The sequence below is a fragment of the Pararge aegeria genome, chromosome 2 (genome assembly GCF_905163445.1).
Source record: "Pararge aegeria chromosome 2, ilParAegt1.1, whole genome shotgun sequence".
Classification (NCBI taxonomy): Eukaryota; Metazoa; Arthropoda; class Insecta; order Lepidoptera; family Nymphalidae; genus Pararge; species Pararge aegeria.
The window spans coordinates 10,350,509-10,370,227 of record NC_053181.1 but is presented as its reverse complement, the minus strand read 5'-3'; the positions used below and the strand labels follow the sequence as shown (position 1 = coordinate 10,370,227).

At 34.6% G+C, this 19,719-nt stretch overlaps 2 protein-coding genes and 1 non-coding gene across 4 annotated transcripts in view; all 3 read right to left on the bottom strand.

Annotated features, from left to right (window-relative positions):
- LOC120634523 (RING-box protein 2) overlaps nucleotides 1-332 on the bottom strand; it is a 46,760-nt gene extending 46,428 nt beyond the window's left edge. The window contains exon 1 of the mRNA XM_039905203.1: nucleotides 179-332. Within this exon, the coding sequence (XP_039761137.1) occupies nucleotides 179-332 (154 nt within the window). The remainder of the gene's footprint in view (nucleotides 1-178) is intronic.
- A 4,214-nt stretch (nucleotides 333-4,546) lies between these two features.
- LOC120633165 lies at nucleotides 4,547-15,548 on the bottom strand. Of its 2 annotated transcripts, none has more exons than XM_039903299.1 (13): nucleotides 15,336-15,548; nucleotides 13,570-13,822; nucleotides 12,874-13,051; nucleotides 11,904-12,064; nucleotides 11,134-11,435; nucleotides 10,345-10,613; nucleotides 9,955-10,153; nucleotides 9,019-9,288; nucleotides 8,720-8,911; nucleotides 7,996-8,151; nucleotides 6,729-6,954; nucleotides 5,937-6,139; nucleotides 4,547-5,648 (listed from the first exon to the last, which is right to left on the bottom strand). In XM_039903299.1, the coding sequence occupies exons 2-13, from the start codon at nucleotides 13,809-13,811 to the stop codon at nucleotides 5,515-5,517; spliced, it is 2,532 nt and encodes an 843-aa protein (XP_039759233.1). In that variant the 5' UTR covers nucleotides 13,812-13,822; nucleotides 15,336-15,548; the 3' UTR covers nucleotides 4,547-5,514. The 2 variants fall into 2 exon arrangements, with proteins under 2 accessions (XP_039759233.1, XP_039759240.1); XM_039903306.1 differs by lacking the exon at nucleotides 15,336-15,548 and adding an exon at nucleotides 15,270-15,316.
- A 1,544-nt stretch (nucleotides 15,549-17,092) lies between these two features.
- On the bottom strand, nucleotides 17,093-17,174 carry Trnas-gcu. The gene has a single exon. It is a non-coding gene; the product is annotated as a tRNA-Ser (tRNA).
- Between the last annotated feature and the right edge of the window lie 2,545 nt (nucleotides 17,175-19,719).

Genomic DNA, 19,719 nt, shown 5'->3' with positions numbered 1-19,719 from the left:
TCAAGAGGTAACTTGTAGTGGACTAAAAAAGTCATGCTTAGGATAAGCTTGTAGTGAAATAAAAAAATATAAGTTAATATTTATGTATCAATACGTAGACATATAGCACTGCACTCATATATAAACATTACTGCTAAACCGCTAGACCGAGACATCATATGCAAGAAAACAAACTTACCCATGACCTGAACGCGGCAAATAGCACAAGTATCGCATTCAACATCCCAGCTCCACATTGCCACGGCATTCCACTTTTTCAGCGTAAACATTTTGTCAGGCTTTTGTCCATCACTGTCACCTTTATCAAGAGACTCACAGTCTTCACCGGACATTATAAAATTCAAAATTTGAGGTTTTGAAAGTGAAATGTTTATTATTTTGATAAAATTTGGTACAAACAATCATAGACAAATCAATCAATTCGTTAAATTTGACATTTGTGACACTGACAGACATTTTTTGCTTCTTTTCTTCATTCGTTCCCGTAGGGAAAAGGCAAAGGTATATCCCGGTACAGCCTTAATGACAGCAACAGTAACAATTGGCAACAACAGTTTTGCATACATAGCTGCCTTCGGACTGGGTTCATTCTCAGCTCAGACTCTTAGTCATAGTAGGCAGATCTAGGTTAGGTTAGGTAAGAAATCATTTGAGTCATTTTAGTCATGGAAAAATAATAATTATTCGATTCGAACTTATTCTCAACGACAAAAACATTATTTCAGTACTAAAATGGTTTCATAATACATTAGCAGACTTATCAGCGATATTAAAAGAAATCTTAAAAAGAAAATTAAAAGATTTAAATAATTAGGGGCGAAACAATTGACAAAAAAAAAAAAGGAAAAACTGGGTCATCTTAGATACGGTTTTTAACCATTCCATGATCCATTTTTTATGGGACTGGGTTATAATATGGTAGGTAGTCATTGCGGAATATTCTATATAGGTATTTTGCATACTTAACTAATTTTATAAATGATACCAGGATAGAAACAACTTTTATAAAATATTTAATACAAAATTATCTATATATATAAAAGAAAGTCGTGTTAGTTACTTCACTTATAACTCAAGAACGGCTGAACCGATTTAGCTGAAAATTGGCAGGGAGGTAGTTTAGAGCCAGGAGAAGGACATAGGATACTTTTTATCCCGTTCGACATCATTCCCGTGTGACTTGACATGTAACGTCAGTCACTATAAAACGTCATCCATTTACGTGATGCAGTTAATACTGAAGGAAATGCAGCTAATATTGGTCGATTAACTATTCTGCCGGCGACATACATTGGTAGTCCACGTCATATGCATGAATATGCACAAGATGCAATGACATATGTTCGTCATTACGGTCGGCCCGATCTCTTTATTACTTTTACCTGTAATCCAAAATGGATAGAAATTACTCAATTGCTGCTTCCCGGACAAACATCAAGTGATAGACACGACATCACAGCACGTATATTCAGGCAAAAAATTCGGTCCCTGATGAACTTTATTGTTAAACAACGCGTCTTTGGAGATACTCGATGCTGGATGTATTCAATCGAATGGCAAAAGCGAGGCCTGCCGCACGCACACATTCTTATTTGGTTAGTGGAAAGAATTCAGCCTGACCAAATAGATGATATCATATGTGCTGAGATTCCTGATTATGAAGTCGATCCAGACCTACATGATGTTGTTACTACTAATATGATTCATGGACCGTGTGGTGCCATCAATCCCCAATCACCTTGCATGGTCGATGGAAAGTGCTCTAAACGATATCCACGGAAATTAACGGCGGAGACTGTCACTGGCAATGATGGTTATCCGCTGTATCGGCGTCGATCACCAGATGACAACGGTCGAACTGTCACAACGAAAGTGAAAAGAATGGATTTCGTTGTCGACAACAGTTGGATTGTTCCATATTCGCCACTTATTTCTAAATCGTTCAAGACACATTGCAACGTTGAATACTGCAATTCAGTTAAGTCCATAAAATATATTTGCAAATATGTCACGAAAGGCAGTGATATGGCGGTTTTTGGATTGCAATCCTCGAATACCAACGATGAAATTTCACGCTATCAAGTTGGTCGTTATGTGAACTGTAATGAAGCGATTTGGCGTATATTCGCATTTCCCATTCACGAACGTCATCCTACTGTTACGCATTTGGCGGTGCATCTGGAGAATGGTCAACGAGTATATTTCACGGCTTCGAATGCTACGCAACGTGCTGAAACACCTCCAGCAACTACATTGACCAGTTTTTTTGCAATCTGCCAAAGCGATCAGTTTGCACGAACTTTGCTTTACTCGGAGATGCCACGTTATTATACTTGGAATGCTTCATCGAAGAATTTTCAAAGACGGAAGCAAGGCGATGCGGTTCCTGGGTATCCAGATGTGCGTTCTACTGATGCTCTTGGTCGTATGTATACAGTTCATCCAAAGAATAATGAATGTTTCTATTTGCGGTTGTTGCTGGTAAATGTGCGTGGGCCAACGTCATTTGAGTCACTACGAACTGTTAATGGTGTAATATTCCCAACATATCGTGCTGCATGTGAAGAATTGAAGTTATTAGAAAACGATAGTCATTGGGATACGACAATCGCTGAAGCCATTATCTGTGCATCTCCAAGTCAGATACGCACATTATTCGCTATCATAATTTCGACATGTTTTCCATCAAACCCATGTAACCTGTGGCACAAATACAAGGATAATATGTCAGAAGATATTTTACATCAAATTCGTGTCAGTTCCAGAAATCACGATATTGAGATGAATGAGGAGATACATAATCGTGCTTTACTCTTGATCGAAGATATGTGTTACCTCATGTGCGGTAATTTATTAATCAGGTTAGGAATGCCAGCACCATATCGTGAAATGAATGACGCATTTAATCGAGAATTGGAACGGGAACGTGAATATGATCACCAGGAATTAGATTTAGTAGTTCAAACGAATGTACCCCTGTTGAATTACCAACAAAAGAAAGTTTATGATACTTTAATGAAGGCAATCGATGATGAAAATGGTGGTTTATATTTCCTAGATGCCCCTGGTGGAACTGGCAAGACATTCCTCATGTCATTAGTTTTAGCAACTGTTCGGGCGAGATCTAACATAGCGGTTGCAGTTGCTTCTTCTGGAATAGCAGCCACATTGTTAGAAGGATGCCGTACGGCTCATTCAGCATTCAAATTACCGTTAAATCTTCAAACTATTGAAGAACCAACGTGTAATATTGCAAAACACTCAGCAATGGCCAAAGTTTTAGCGGTATCGAAAATCATCATCTGGGACGAATGCACAATGGCGCATAAACGTGCATTAGAAGCACTTAACCGAACATTAAAAGATTTACGCAATGACTCGAGATGTTTTGGAGGAGCAATGATTTTACTTTCTGGTGATTTCCGCCAAATACTGCCAGTAATTCCAAGATCTACGGCTGCCGACGAAATAAACGCTTGCCTCAAATCGTCAAATCTATGGCGCCATGTGAAGAAACTGCAACTGACAACAAACATGAGAGTTGCATTGCTTAATGATACATCTGCTGAAGATTTCTCGGAGCAATTGCTGACTATCGGTAATGGTCAAGTACCTGTCGATGAATCGAGCGGATTAATATCATTTCCAAATAATTTCTGTAATTTTGTCTCATCAAAAGACGAACTTATCAACAATGTATTTCCAGAAATTATTTCTAACTACAAAAATTATGAATGGATGAGTGAGCGAGCAATTTTAGCGGCTAAGAATAAAGATGTAGATGACCTAAACAACATAATTCAAAATAAGATCATTGGAACAATGCATTCATTCAAATCTATTGACTGCGTCACAAATGAAGATGAAGCCACCAACTATCCAATTGAATTTTTAAACTCTTTGGACGTGCCTGGCTTACCACCGCACAATTTACGCCTAAAGGTTGGCTCCGTAGTAATCATGCTTCGAAACATAAACCAACCAAAACTGTGCAACGGTACGCGTTTGGTGGTTAGAAAATTGATGAACAATGTAATTTACGCTACGATAATGATAGGAAAATTCAAAGGTGAGCAAGTTCTCATTCCGAGGATACCGATGATCCCAACCGATATGCCGTTTGAATTTAAAAGACTTCAATTTCCGATACGTCTTGCATTTGCCATGACCATCAACAAATCACAAGGCCAATCCTTAAAAGTTTGTGGTTTAAATCTAGAACATTCATGTTTTTCCCATGGTCAATTATACGTGGCATGTTCACGGGTCGGAAGACCATCTGCGTTGTTTGTTTTTGCGCCTGATAATAAAACAAAAAATGTCGTGTATCACAAGGTACTTAAATGAAGAGCAACCTATGTACTAAAATACAGAAATAATTATGAATGATTGATGTAGAAATTTAATTTTTTTTGTATTTTTTCCAATAAAAAAAAAATCTGCTTATTTATTGACATTAAGGCGGAACAAAGTTCGCCGGGTCAGCTAGTTATTGTATAATTCACAACAGTTAAGATAAATACTTGTAGCACCGACAACTAATTAAATTTTTCTTTTCCTTAGCATTCATACAATTAATATTCCATCTTTTGTGTACGTCGCGTCCTGTCGATGCTGCCGTAGAGAATGCACATAGTTACCCTGCATGTTAAAGACTAGTTCACAGACGAATGACTTTGTATGTGATGTTTTAAAGAGGGATGTAAAATATTTAGGTTCTCAACCGTGTCATAACTATCTTATAAATTATTTTTAAAAGTACTTGGTGGTTTTAAATTAAAATTGATTAGGTACCATAATCACTGCTGTGCATTACATATCTTTCGAATTTTAAAGGATATAATTAATTAAAGAAATGAGGTGGTATTAAGGACTTCGGGTCGGTAATGTTGTTAGATGGACGTGTGAGCTGATTCTATTTTTTTTGGTATACAAATTTTTTATGTCGAGGTTTTTGAATAATTCATAATGATACTTATCTATGAAACTACTCAATGGTTTTTTTTTTAATGTGTCAATAAAATTAATACATAGGATTTATTTACTAACACACCTCTTACCTACTACCTACCCCATCCTATCATTTACAACAATACCATCAATCGTTTGTAAACAATAAAATATTAACCTAAACCTGTGTAAAACCGGTAACCTAAACGGATATAATTAACACGAAGCTAAAGACTTATGCCTCAGGTTGATTGTCGTGCAGGACCTGTTATGTGCATACCATATATTCTGTTTACAGGTGATGGTTGACCACTTACTATCAGATGGTATCTGCTTGGTCCGTTTTTATTACCTACTATAATTATTACTGTAACCGTCCGTCCGTAATTATTACTTTTATAGTAACCTTCGTAATCAGAAAAAATCTTGCTAGGTAGTTTAGCGATTTCCTGGAAAAATACCAACATATGGGGCTAGGCACTCATTGGCATTAAATGCTACTTAACTAAAAAATACGTTAACTAAGTATAAATACATTAATTCAGTAGGTGTAGTTTACAGATTTTAAAGAAAGTTATAGATAAATGCTAAAAGTAACAGGGTCAGGCTGATTGTCGTGCTACCACAGCCGCTGAAACATCCAAACTCTTCTATTTGCACTTGGTATCTGATATTGTATGGAAATCTGCAACCACGTTCTGCAAATAATTAAAAGCCATTCATGAGTATACAGGTAGCTACTTGCTAACACTTGTACCTACTTGAAGAAATAAACCTAGTTACTAGACAGTAATACTAGTAAATAGTGTAGTGCTACCAGTCAGTTTTGAATAATTGATGAATTGGCAGACGGCTTTTTTAATGTTTTGGGCCAAGATACTCAACTCGCCGAGATAAAGATAAGAGCGTAGAGCTTAAGTAGGAAATCTTGCAGTTATATGTATATAGGCATAATACCTTCTTACAAAATAATTATTTATATTAACCTGTGCAATCCGTAAAATATGTAGCAACGGAGCTGCTGGGTAAAACTGACTGCACAGAAATGTGGAAGAATTGACAAGAATTAATTGGACTGTGTTCATCGCAGGCACCGCGCAAGTTGATCTCTACTTCACGAGTACCAGAACTTGGCATTGTCTGGCAGGTTACATCGCTTGTATCTGAGCCCACGCTTGTATTTGTTTGTCTGAAAAATAATAATAATAATAATAATAATAATAATTAATAATAAATAATAAATATATTACGACAATACACACATCGCCATCTAGCCCCAAAGTAAGCGTAGCTTGTGTTATGGGTACTAAGATGACTGTTGAATATTTTTATAAATAAAATACATAAATACTTAGAATATACATATAAACACCCAGACACTGAAAAACATTCATCACACGAACATTTTCCAGTTGTGGGAATCGAACCCACGGCCTTGGACTCAGAAAGCAGGATCGCTGCAAACTGCGCCAATCGGCCGTCAAATAATGCTAACTTAAGATTAAAAACTTAAACATACCTACTTATACTATGTGCTACGCAGTAGTACCTAATTATATGTTAAAAGTTTTAATATAAACTGGGTACTTCTTCAACGAATCTCTATATAATTTGAATCTGACCAATTGAAGGTTTTTCTAACTTTTATTTATTTATAAATACTCATTATAAATAAATAAAACTTTATTGATAACTACATAAAGTTACGGACATTAATAACACAAGAAACATAAAGAAGTAGAAAACAAAAACGGATTTTTGGTTTGTAAGAAACTCACCTAGGTTGGCTCAATGTTCTTGACTGGCAAATCACCATAGTTCCTACACCGGCAGTAGATCGACTGATACGAACTCTTCTGTTGTCATTATTTAGGTGAAAATAATTAGGGCTTATAGAATAATAATTTATATAGCCAGGCTCGACGTAATCGACAAATTGGAGTCGCCCGGATGTTCCGTCAGGGTAATTTGATCCACATGCAGGATTTAAAATTCTCCGTCCAACTGTAAACATTGTAAATAATATATATGGGTCCTCGAGCTTTAGTCGTTCGTATATAACTTCTTTTTTACATGGTATAAAACTCCAAGTCAACAAAGTCTCCGCCGCTTTATGTATGCTTAGATCTTTTAAACTTCGCAACGTATTTTAATGCAGTTTTCTGTATTAGATAGAGTGATTCAAGATAAAGGTTTATTCGTAGTAAACTTGCATATTATAGCAGAAAATTAAAAAGAAATTCAAAGATATGTGGCATATTAACCTTACGAGGTAGTACCTATTAGGGAATTGTGACTCCAAACTGCCCTACATTAGTATCTAAATTGGGCCCGTGCAAAGCCGGGGCGGTTCGCTAGTATATAATGAAAATGTTTTTAATATTTAGATTTCTGTTACTCTTACAAACCACATTGACAGACTTTTAAAGGCGGCTAGTCTGATATAACACAGCTGAATTTCATCCCAGTGAATTTAAAATTTCCGCTAGAATTGCATGTACCTTAGTAACATATCAATCGATGTTAAAAAAAATTGTTTCGGAATTGAGCTTTTCACCATTTGCGAAATGTTACTACCTTTAAACAAAGTTTCGGAAATCTATTATGATTGTGTTTATAATGTACTAGCGTACCCAGCCCGCTACGCCGGGCTAGATTTTGCTTTATTTTATTTAAACAATAAACTCACATCATTGAATTTTTAATTTAAATCTCATAATACATTAAATCATTTATTTCCGTCCGTATTCATTCTCTTCTATTCTCTTTTCGAGCGGGTGAAGATCATTATCTACACCCAACAATAGAATATCATCATAGTAAATAAAAGCTGTATTTGACAGTTCAAAAATAGGAGTGCTCCGATCGTCACCAAACTTTACAGGATTACTCGCCAGGTCAATCCGGAGATTCATTGAAGGTTTCATTGAAATCGGTCAAGCCGTTTCGGAGCCTATACGGAACATACCCACACACTTTCTCTTTTATATGTATATAGATAGATGATATTATTTTTCCGCTTTTTCTAGATACCAAGCTACTTACCAAGCTCAATCCTTGAAAGTACAGAATTCATATTGCGTTCAACATTAGTGCCATCGGAACTTAATGATATTGTTAAAACGTCATTATGCATTTCGCGGACTAGTGGCCACAGAGCGTCGAGTTGATTCGATGAAGTAGCAAACAAAATTCTTAAATCTGCAACATATTAACTTTTATAACTTTCAATAATATAACTTATTTATGAATTAATGAATGAATATATATTTGTTCCTAGAGCTAAGTTGGTTGTGAAAGGTTAAAAATGTTAACTTTTTGATCAACGCTACATATTCGTCCAGTTTCAACCACTGACCGTGCAATTTGCGGTCACACAATGGATCAAGTTCAAACGTAACGTAGAAAGTCATATGAATTCAAAGTTTTTTATATACTTAATTTATATACTACGACAACGCACAGTAAGCGTAGCTTTTGTTATGGGTACTGAGATGACTGATAAATATTTTTATGAATAATATACATATATACATCCAGACACTGAAAAACATTCGTGCTCATCACACAAACATTTTCCAGTTGTGGAAATCGAACCCACGGCCTTGGACTCGGAAAGCAGGGTCGCTGCAAACTGCGCCAATCGGCCTTTCAAATTAAATATTTTATGTTTTATAATAATATAATAAATTTTAATTCACATAAATTTCCTGAAATAAACCTGAAAAATATGAATGAATATTAAGTTAAACAATTGGTAAATTTTTACCTGGTACAGTTTCGTTTAAGATTCTTGCTTGATCCACAATACCAGAATTAGTTTGAACGCCAGAGTTTATGAGAAACAGTAGTACCGTAGAGTTTCCGCCAATGTAATTTGCAGTTCTTTCAGTATCCAGTTCATTATGCATCATTAAGGTAATATTTTTAAAAGCAGTGTCTAGATTAACTCCACTCAACACTAAAATAATATATTATCATATTATTAAAATGAAATTGTATACAAAGAATTTTTATTGCCTTTTTTTAATATGATAAAACCGTAGGTAAAATCTCTAGTCCACTTACTTGATTGATGCGTTAACATTGTATATCCAGTATGAAAATCTGCTAACGAGAAAGTTTTATTGATTTGAATACTTCCATCAAAGGCATTAAGTAATGTCACACTTGATCCATATTTTCCAACTTCTATTTTGTCAAGAAGATACGAAATAGCTGGATAGATTGTTTGGTATTGCCATGATGCATCAACAACGAGGTAGAGATTCGTTTTAATTCGAAAGTCATGTGTGTTAACTTCCGTTTCAGCACAGTTAAGATCATTCAAGTTACTTCCTGAAATTTGAAACAAATTATTTCACTATGGCTACGTATTTATTTAGCATATACTTATACCTATAACGATAGCTTAAATGATGATAGGATCGTGTGGACTGTAGATAACGTCAGATATCTAGATTCCACAAAATACGATCCTGCAAAAGCTTTAAATCCAACTATATGGCATGCAAATCAGGTTTTATCTTTTACAGAACGGGACAACCCCAAACAAGATTTAATCAATCTCTATGCAGTAAATTGTTGTTAAATATAATATTAAATCTGAAACATTAAGTAACAAGCGACTTGATTTTTACAATCTTTCTTGTAATGTAAAGTTACAACAAGAAGAAATCATCAAACTTACTCAGATGTAAGCATATGAATCCGAATTTGTATTAAAGAGATATGTTATTTATTCCAAAAATATATAACAATTAAATTTTTGATATAATTAATAATAAATGCCCCCGTTCGTTTAAAGTCCTTCTCATCTCAGCAACTCCACTTAGAGCAAAGAAAAGTGTACAATATATTGTATGTCGTGGAGCATTAAATAAATTCATACACATACTGTGAAAATAATCGACTACAAGTGGATCTCATATTACTTTTTAGATACTTAGATACTTTTAGATTAGTTTTTATATTTTGTGGAATTAATGGTTTCCATTGACTTACTCGCATATGTTTGGAAATTAGATACAGCACTATTAACAGGCTGCTCTAATCCACCGATGATTGTACCACGTAGAGGCATGTTTGTATCCAATGCCGCAGTAAACGCTAAAGTTTCTGCTGCCAGGGTAGCGTATGGAATTACTTCTTGACTGAGAGTTTGACGATTGCAAGCTCTTCGTGCAGGATCCAATACACCATTCTAAATTTGTGAACAAAATAAGTTAAAATTATACACTATGATGACCTAAATAAAGTTATCATAATTAAAAATCAATTATGAAGAATATTTTAATATTAGTGCAAAATTTATGACTAACTTTTACTCTTAGTATGGTAAATAATAAAATAATTTAATAAAGTGGATTTACAACATCTATAAATAACTCTTACCCTTGCGGTATAGTACATATCAAGAACTTGGGATAACCTTATTGAACTGACACTCTGTAAAAGTGTAGTTATGGTACTGCCTAAAACAAATCCATCAATATCACCGCGAATTTCAGGATCTGTCATTTCAATATTATTGAGTCCGTTTGGTGTTTGAAGCATGAAGAATCTGTGCGCTTGTGTCGAATTCCAGCTACCAGCAGTGCCAACAGATATTGTTTGGCTACCTCTTTCTGTGTTTTGAATTAAAACTGCCTCAGCTAAGTCTCCTGTAATAATAGTTTGTATACACGTTCAGAATACATCATAAACTTTTGATGCTTAATACTTATTGAGAAATTGCTGACGGGATCTAGATAGGCGAAAATTATAATCAACAGAAGACGTCCAGCAAAAACACAAGGCGTGTTTGCGTAGTGACAACATATAAACATAATGATCATCATCACAAGCCAATGTGCTATGGCGTGGCAGAGGATTTCTCTTTCATAGGAGATAAGGTACCAGCACGGTGCGCTGATGCAGCCTCTGGCCCGCCCGCCTTAGCGCATTCTGGGCATTCAGCTCAGGACTTCGTGATTCATTGTTGGACTAGACCAGCCAGGACCAACCAGACCTTTGACACTTATACAAATAATAATAATCGTACTGCCGCTAAATATTCTCAGTCCCGCTAAATATTCCGTGTTAATAAAAGACTGCATGCGAGCTGAACTTGGCCTAAAGCAATGCTGTACAGAAATATAAAGATAAATATTTACCTAGTTCATTAGTACATGGACGTCTTACCTGATAACGTTGCCGGGTATAACGCAGTCACGAATGATTGAATGTTGGGCTGGTTAATAATGGAACCCTTTGCCAATTCTGTGATAGGTATTGTCTGAGGTTGCGCTCCAGCCGCTATACCTGCGATCACATTGCCCGCTGAAACTGCCCCCCATCGAGTACTTACCACACCATCCAATAACGGGCATTGACTTTGTACCAATACTTGACGCTCAGACAATTCATTATGGTTATAGTTTGAAAATTCAACTTCATCATTAGGATTGAATTGCCTCATTTGGCCATTTGTCTTCGCCGAATTTCTATAAAAAGAGATCAAAACCAGTTGCGTGCTTTAATTGTGCGAATGCAAAGCTAAGTGCGGTTTGAATTTAAGCAGATATAACTTGATTTAACGGCTATGGAAATCTGGTAACCTGCGTGCCGGAGATTGAGAATGCCTGCGTTCTAACTAATGTTGTCAAAAGGTATCAAAGGTGTTGTGTGTTGTAGTTTACCAATCTGCTCTTGGCCAGCGTGGTGGACTAAGGTTGCAACCGTTCTTATTCTGAGAGAGACTTTCTTAAGAGTTTTTTGAACTCAGGGTCAGGTTTAGTCGTGTGACGTGTCCATGTAGGATGGACTTTCTTTGTGAATTTATTTTTTACGGAGCTTAAATAATATACTTTAAACAGTCGAATATGTTTGTACTGTGCAATCCTGTCGGAGTTTTACTACACAGCAAGAAAATTAGTTAATTAACTGAAATTTTTTAAGGTTTGAATACTTACAATGCAGCTACATCCAACATTTCAAAATCATCTTTAAGTAAATGATCTCTCAAGCTGCGAGCAGTCCGAAGTGCTCGATACTGCGACAATTGGTTGCAATTGTTTTCATCACCACGAACGCGAGCATCCACTGTAGTGGACACCATGCGATGAAGTGCACACTGCAACATAAGAAATTCAACTTCTGTAATATTGAAACATAACAAATGCAATTTTTGTAGTTTGTAAATTTAATCAAAAGAGGATCTGGGTGGATAAATATTTCATATTTATCCCCTCCACGAGAAACGTTGTGAAAAGGACGGCATTATTTTAGACCCGCTAGTTTAGTTTATTTAACAGATTAATTGTGTGCAACATTAATAGCACTAGATGCTAAAAGTAACATAATATTATTGTTAGAGTATAAATCTCTATAACCATTTAAAACGTAAACAATACTCAGGTGTTTGAAATCTTTTTTAAATTGAATAAGGATTTTATTTTTGATTTGTGAATCAAGTTCTTCACTATGTTTGCGAATATTGGCGTTAAGTCTGAGCTTGTTTTGATAGAATTTAAAATAAACGACTGCAATATGTTTACCTACTGATAGTTTAAAAGTATACTGTCTAAGTACTAAACTTATAGCTGCTGTCCGCTGCGGAGTTCCTTCCCCTTTCCCCATAGATCTAAAGCGGATCCTTGATGAGAATCTCATTTAGATCTTCGTTTCATATATTAGAAACCACATTTTGCAAGTAATGCCAGTTGGACCACACGGCAATATTATGGTTAACATAAAATGTCTACTTCTTGTCTGTTAAATAATTCATATTTCTAACAAAATCAATTGTAAGGATGATGTAAATCAATAGAATAAACAGTATTAGACTTTCAACATTAGAATCTATAAGATTAATAATCTATGGCTTATAAACCGTAACTTCACAATCTCTGCATACTGCGATACCTAAACTATAACACATACCTTTAAAGTAGAATTAACAGTATCATTGGCCAAATTTCGCAAATTTACTGGGAGGATTCGGCTTAGCAGCAATTTGTTACGATAGAAGGAATGAAATGTCGGTGCAAAAGGCAGTACATTCGTTGATGCAGCGACGGTACTTTCTGGCTGATGATATTCTATACCGTCTTGTCTATATCTGTGAAAAATATTCATCGTTATCATCAGAAATGGTATTCCACTGGTGCCAATAGATCCCATCATGCGTAGAGCAATATAGAGCAGTATTAGACTCACTACGCTACATTAATGCGGGCTCAGACAACGAACTCCGACTCCTATGTAATAATTAATACCAAGTGTTTGTCATATTAAAATGGGTTAACGGCTTGATGTAATCTAAGTGGCACAGGTGAAATTTAAATATCAAAATCAGACTTCCAAAGGTGCACCATTGATCATGGATTTAGGTAGATCCAGCAAAAATAAAACGAATTGCTATTGCAGCAAGCCCGAAGCACTCTCGAAAAGGTGTTAATAAGCCAGCCATCAATAGTTAATTATCGAAGGTTTTTAGATAAGTTCAAGAAAAATACTATATAACGAGTGCAGAAATCTGGCTTTACCTCTAAATTAGAAATCAATGTTAAGATAAAATAAGAGAATATACGTAAACAGTACTTTTTGCAATATGCCAACTAATATAGATTAACTTACCTCTGTAGCAATAAAACACTTAGCTGTCGCAAATCAACAAGATCTGAGACGTTGGGATTGTCTTCAATTTTTTGAATAATGTCTATTAGAACAGACATTGTTGTCGGTGGTAGATTGTTTTTGTCAACCAGTGTTGGATCTGTGTAACATTCTCTTAGTTCCGGAGCTACATTCGTTTGAGCGGTCGATTGTGTATGCACGCAGCTAGGTGCAACTAAGATTATCACAGCCAACCAAAACATGGTGGCAATTTCTGTAAATAAATGAGTAATATCTAGTAGTTCTAAATTTGAATTTTTCGCTCATTGACGACAACTTAGGAGCAATAGCGATAGTCTTGAGTTAGTTTCATATGTTACTTTTATCATATTTTCAAATGAAAGCCAACAAGAATTTGCATATAAATTATTTCTATGGTCACATTTTGACCAACCTTACCTAACCTAAACCTTATTTAAAAGTTTCATCTTGGTAATTTTTGCAATATATATTTATAAAGTTGTACCTAAGTATACAGTTGGCGCGTTATGAAAACTAGATAAGACTGAACATATGAAAATTTATTCACAGGATATACTGACATATCTAGATACTTATCCGAACAATAGGGGTTTTCCGTATAATAGTAGGTAGGTACATATTAAGAAATCTAAAGAACATTATTTTATTTTAAATGGTACGACTGTTGATATTCTTAGGTTGAAAAATAGTTTCAAAGTTTCCCTATTTATTTGCATTTAGGTATTGATTTTCACCTTTTTCATATTTTTATTTATAATACCTCAACACCTTATGCTATTAATCAGTAGGAATTAACTTTTAATCGCAAACGAAACGTTAATGTTGCTTGCGTTAGATTGACTCAGCTGGTATTTTTTTTTAAGTATGCATTGTTCCACGGACAACGAATACGAATCATCAATCAATATATCTCGTCTGTTGTCTAACATAGTTCAAATTTATTGAAATTCTTAAAAATCTTTTGCAATTAAAAAAAAAAAGAAGTACGTATACCTTACTGGTGGTGCTTAAATATGTAAGGTTATCGCCTTCAACTTTTAGTATTAATATCTTATTACTGAGATAATATGTGGTCACTGATGGATGCATTAAGTCGCACCTTATTTTGCTAAGGAATCCTAAAAGTTATGGCGAAAATCCTGATTGAAGCAGCGACCACATGCATGTAGATATAAATTGATGACCAAAGTGTTATAGTATTTTGACTCATCAGTCAGCATTATCTGTTTAATACAATTTATCAGTGATAAAGTACCTTCTAGTAGAATTATAGCTATGAATAACGTTGTTTTTTAGAAGGTGGATTACTTATTTCGCCGTCTATTAAAAGCACAGTAAAATATGATTGTGTTAACAGATTATAATGTTATGTCCTAGTATGTTTTTACACATACTTATTTGCTCAACTAGGCCAATTTTGAACACTGACTTTGGGTTACTGCCTCGTACGGTGTACCTATATGCTTTTCCAAATTAAAAGTAGTTAGGATTCACTAAAAGTTGGTTAGGTACCTGTTTATAAAAAAAAAAAAAAAAGTAAATGGTATACGTATTTACGGGTGGATGGAAATATAGTTTTTAATCTAGGTATATCGCTATCTGGCCTATTAATTAATATTGAAAAGTTTTAATAAAATGTCTTTGCTGACTGGATATATTATAAGTTCTTCTTTTACTACCTTAATCAACTGATAAGCAAGTGATAAACATTATTAATTGGAGGAGAAGTAGATGGCGTAACCTACCTTAAAACGAAAGTAGGTTTAATCTAAATGTCCCTGGGAAATCCAAATTAGTACGCAGACTATAAAGAGCACTCAAAACAGCATATCTACAAATAACTTTGCACAACACATATTTTTCAATAACAAAAATATCACATCGTCTGTGTGATTTATTATAAATGAAAACTGCGAACAATAGAATTACACTTTGTTCTTCGGCCGCACCCAGTGCATACCTTGCGAAGACTTAAAAAATAAAGGGCAGTAATGCTCGATAAGATAATGAAAGCAGGTCTAGATAAATTCATAACGAATGGTGATAGCCGTACTCGGTTGTTATCTAGGTGAGTATATCTGTTTTTCACTGGCGATTACGACGATAACAGTGGTTGTGGTGAAACCTGCTACCTACCCCGCGCGTTAGATTTTCGTACATAAAGGAAAATCTATAGTCTGATAAAAATACAATTTTCTGTTTAGTTTGGGACGATACAATTAAATTTATTAAGCGTTCGTTCTGTTTGTTCCAATAATCACTACTTGGTTTCAGTAAAAGCCCTTTTAAAAATCTAATTAGAACAAAAACTAAAGCTGTTTCTGGAAAAAATACTTATAATAGATAATGCTCACTTAATTATCAAATATTGAAAAAAAAAAAAAGAAAAAAAAAAAATTTAAAACAGCTGTACTAGGAAAGTGATGCACAGGCGCCCCTGGTGGAATAAAATGTACATAATATCTATAGATATAGATATATCACCATCCATGTTAATTTTACATGGATATATATAAATATACAGTCTTGCAGTTTTCGTTTTTTATTAATTGCAATTAAACTATACTGAATTAATTAATCATTCGCATTCAGTGACCTACAATCGTCGATTAGAATTATTAAAAAAAAAATTTATCTCAAATAATGGATTTTTTCACAAGTTAGAGTGTTTTCGGGTTTCACACATGACGGACAGGAAAATTTTTTGACCTATTTTGGTGTTTTTTTCCAATTCTATTGCAGTAAATCAATTTTTTAAAAGTATGGAATTAATCTCCATTAAATTATCTCGACAATAGTATGCAAAATATCTTGATTCCGTGAAGTAACAAGGCAATATTTATAAAAATAGCCGCCGAAATGAGGCGAAAAAAATTTTTGATTTGACACTCTCTGATGCTGATCTGACATTCCTCAAAGGGTAACCAAACTCCAAAGTACCTACCTATTCATGTGACCTAATTGCACCTACCTATACCTATCCAACTACTGACTCTATGTTTCTAGATAAGTTCGGTAGGTATTGGGTTGGTCTCTATTTGCTATGCAAAGATAATCAACTAGGTACGTGGTAACCTACAAGAATAATTATTATTAATATTACAGAAAACAAGTTTTAATAAAGTTGATTCTGCTGACCGTGGAGTTCGTGATCAACATAACACCCACACAGTGAACAACAGCTCGTGATCTAAGTTTTTAATATAATTAGGTACGAGTTAAAGCATATGATTGTTTCAAGGCCCAGCCTGAGATGCAAATTTTGGAAATCATTCCAAAACAATAGGTATAATATTATATGACAGCAGATCTCAATGAAACTACCTTTATACTTAGGTAGATAGGTAACTAATGAATTGTTAAAATTCAAGGCTCAAAATTGTAAAGAAGACTTAAACTAGACTACATAGGAATTACTTTATCATATAAAATTGGTAAAACGATCTTGGATTAGGCCAATGGTGTATTAGTGAAATTAATAATATAATTTACCAAAAAATATCGACGAGGATGGGATTCGAACCCACGCGTGCAGAGCACATTGGATTAGCAGTCCAACGCCTTAACCACTCGGCCACCTCGTCATATATTTCATCGGGCAAATTTTAGTAACAGATTAAACGGATGCAAAAGTCCTTATTATTTTTTTAATTTTCAATTTTATTTTCTTTTATTTTCTTTATGTTATTTTGACTACCAGATATCTACTTACTTTTTTAACAAACTCACATAGGAATAGTTATCATGTACGAAATAAATATTAAGTAAAAGAACACAGAACCTTTTAATTTTTGTTCGGTAAAAACATGAAAAAGGTTAAAAAAAGTACCGTAGTAAAATTTAGTTCAAACAGTGACATCTATCGCCATATAGAGTAAGTAGCACACAACTAACTAGTGTAGTGGTAGTTTATGAGACGTTCACTAGATGTCTCTGCCTTAAGAAGCGTCAGAGTCAGCTATCGTAAACACAAACTAATAATAATTATAATGCATATTTCCCACGTTTTAAACTATACTAGATCATTTTTCATCAGTGTATCACCAGTCACCACTTTATTTTGTCCCACATATTATGGTTTTTACCACAGGTATTTATAGCTGTATTTGAATCTACGGACTATATTATTAGTAGGAATGTACTCGAGCATGCTCTCGCAGATTGTTCCTCGGGCTGTGTTGATCCTTAATAATTTATAAAATTGCCGCAAGTGGTCGCCTCAGTTTTACAGAGTACAAAAGCCTGCTAGTTTAATAATTATTACAAATACAAAAACATAATTTTCCTTAATAAGTAAGCGTGATGAAAAGATATTATCTTTTCATACCTACTTGTACATGCACTTACTGACTTGTACGTGGACCTTATTACAGCGATATTATATAATAAATATTAAATATACTACGACAATACACACATAGCCACCTAGCCCCAAAGTAAGCGTAGCTTGTGTTATGGGTACTAAGATGACTGATGAATATTTTTATGAATTATATATACATAAATACTTAGAAAATACATATAAACACCCAGACACTGAAAAACACTTAATGCTCATCACACAAACATTTTCCAGTAGTGGGAATCGAACCCACGACCTTGGACTCAGAAAGCAGGGACGCTGCGCACTGCGCCAGTCGGCCGTCAAATATGAATTATAATCTAAGATATTAGAAATCTTTTATCTTGATAAGTTAAGTTTGTACCACACTGCAAGTTGTATGTATGAAGATGGACCATTTTTAATTTAGTCGGGTAATACAGATTCTTTTTTATTACCAACAAAGAGTTTTCATGGGACTTAAAATAATACGTATTTTCTGGAATGAAAATATATTCTGGACCTTCTTAATTATGACAATTTAACGTGAATTTTTGATCAAATTAATCACATTTCATAATGAGCTATTTTTTAAATACGAAAACATTCCCTTTATATTTTGAGGCTGTAGGTCGGTTAACGTTGGGGCGAGAAAAAAAAACCAATGTGCCATTTTCCGTAATTAATATTTTGTTCGTATTTTCGCTTTGTTGTTGATTACTAGATAATGATAAAAAAAATCTAGTTTACTTTTGAAAGCAGAGCAATATGAGATTTCACTCCGACGGGAATAATAATGGAGGCACGAGTGAATAACCAAAATCTAGAGAAATGGCCTATGAAACTTTCACACATTCCAATGTGAAAAAACAGCAAAAAAGTTACAGCTATTTTCTGAGAACGTAAGTTTAGCCTGTTTTTTTCTCGCAAATGTGATAAAAAAAACAGTAAAGGTAAATATATTCTGCGATCAAAATAATTATTGTGTAATAAATAATTACCTAGGTACATAAGGTTGTTACTATACACACCGGAATTAGCGGAACAAAAAAAAAGGTTCATAATGAAAAAAATATGGTTTTATTTTAAAATCTACACTTCTTTTGTTATTTATAGTTTCATTTGTTTTACTTAAAATGAGATCACATTAAGAACAGATTTTGCGAGTAAAGGCTATTTGTGAAAAATGGTACATTATGGAACTTTTCATGTAAGCCGGAAAAGTGAAAATAATTATTAAAATAACAATAAATTAAATTAGAAAAATGGTGATTAATATCGCGTATTCCTCCAAGTGCTCTTATTAAGTTTCTACCCGTCTAGGAAAACTGAGAATGATGTTATCGATGGTCTCCTGGGATAGTCTCCGCCATTCCTCAACTACGGCGATTCGCAGTTCACCCACGTTGGCAGGAGCTGGAATTCTGAACTTAACTTTTATTTTCAGCAAATCCAAAACGTGCTCTATTGGGTTCATATCCGGTGATCTCACCGGCCACTCCATAACAGTGATATTTATATCATTAAGATAAGCTTGAGTTACCCGATCGGTATGCGGCCGAGCATTATCCTGCATGAAAACAATAATCGTCACCGATATATGGGGCAAACGGTACGACATTTTCTTCTAAAACTTCTCTGATATAGCGGTCTGCAGTCAGACTCCCTCTGTCAATCACTACCAAGTCTGTGCGAGCTCCCAAACAAATGCCCACCCAAACCATTATTGATCCACCACCGTATGCAACTGTAGTTTCAAAATTTTCCTGAAGTTATCGTACTCCTTATCGTCTCGCGTCTGTATATTC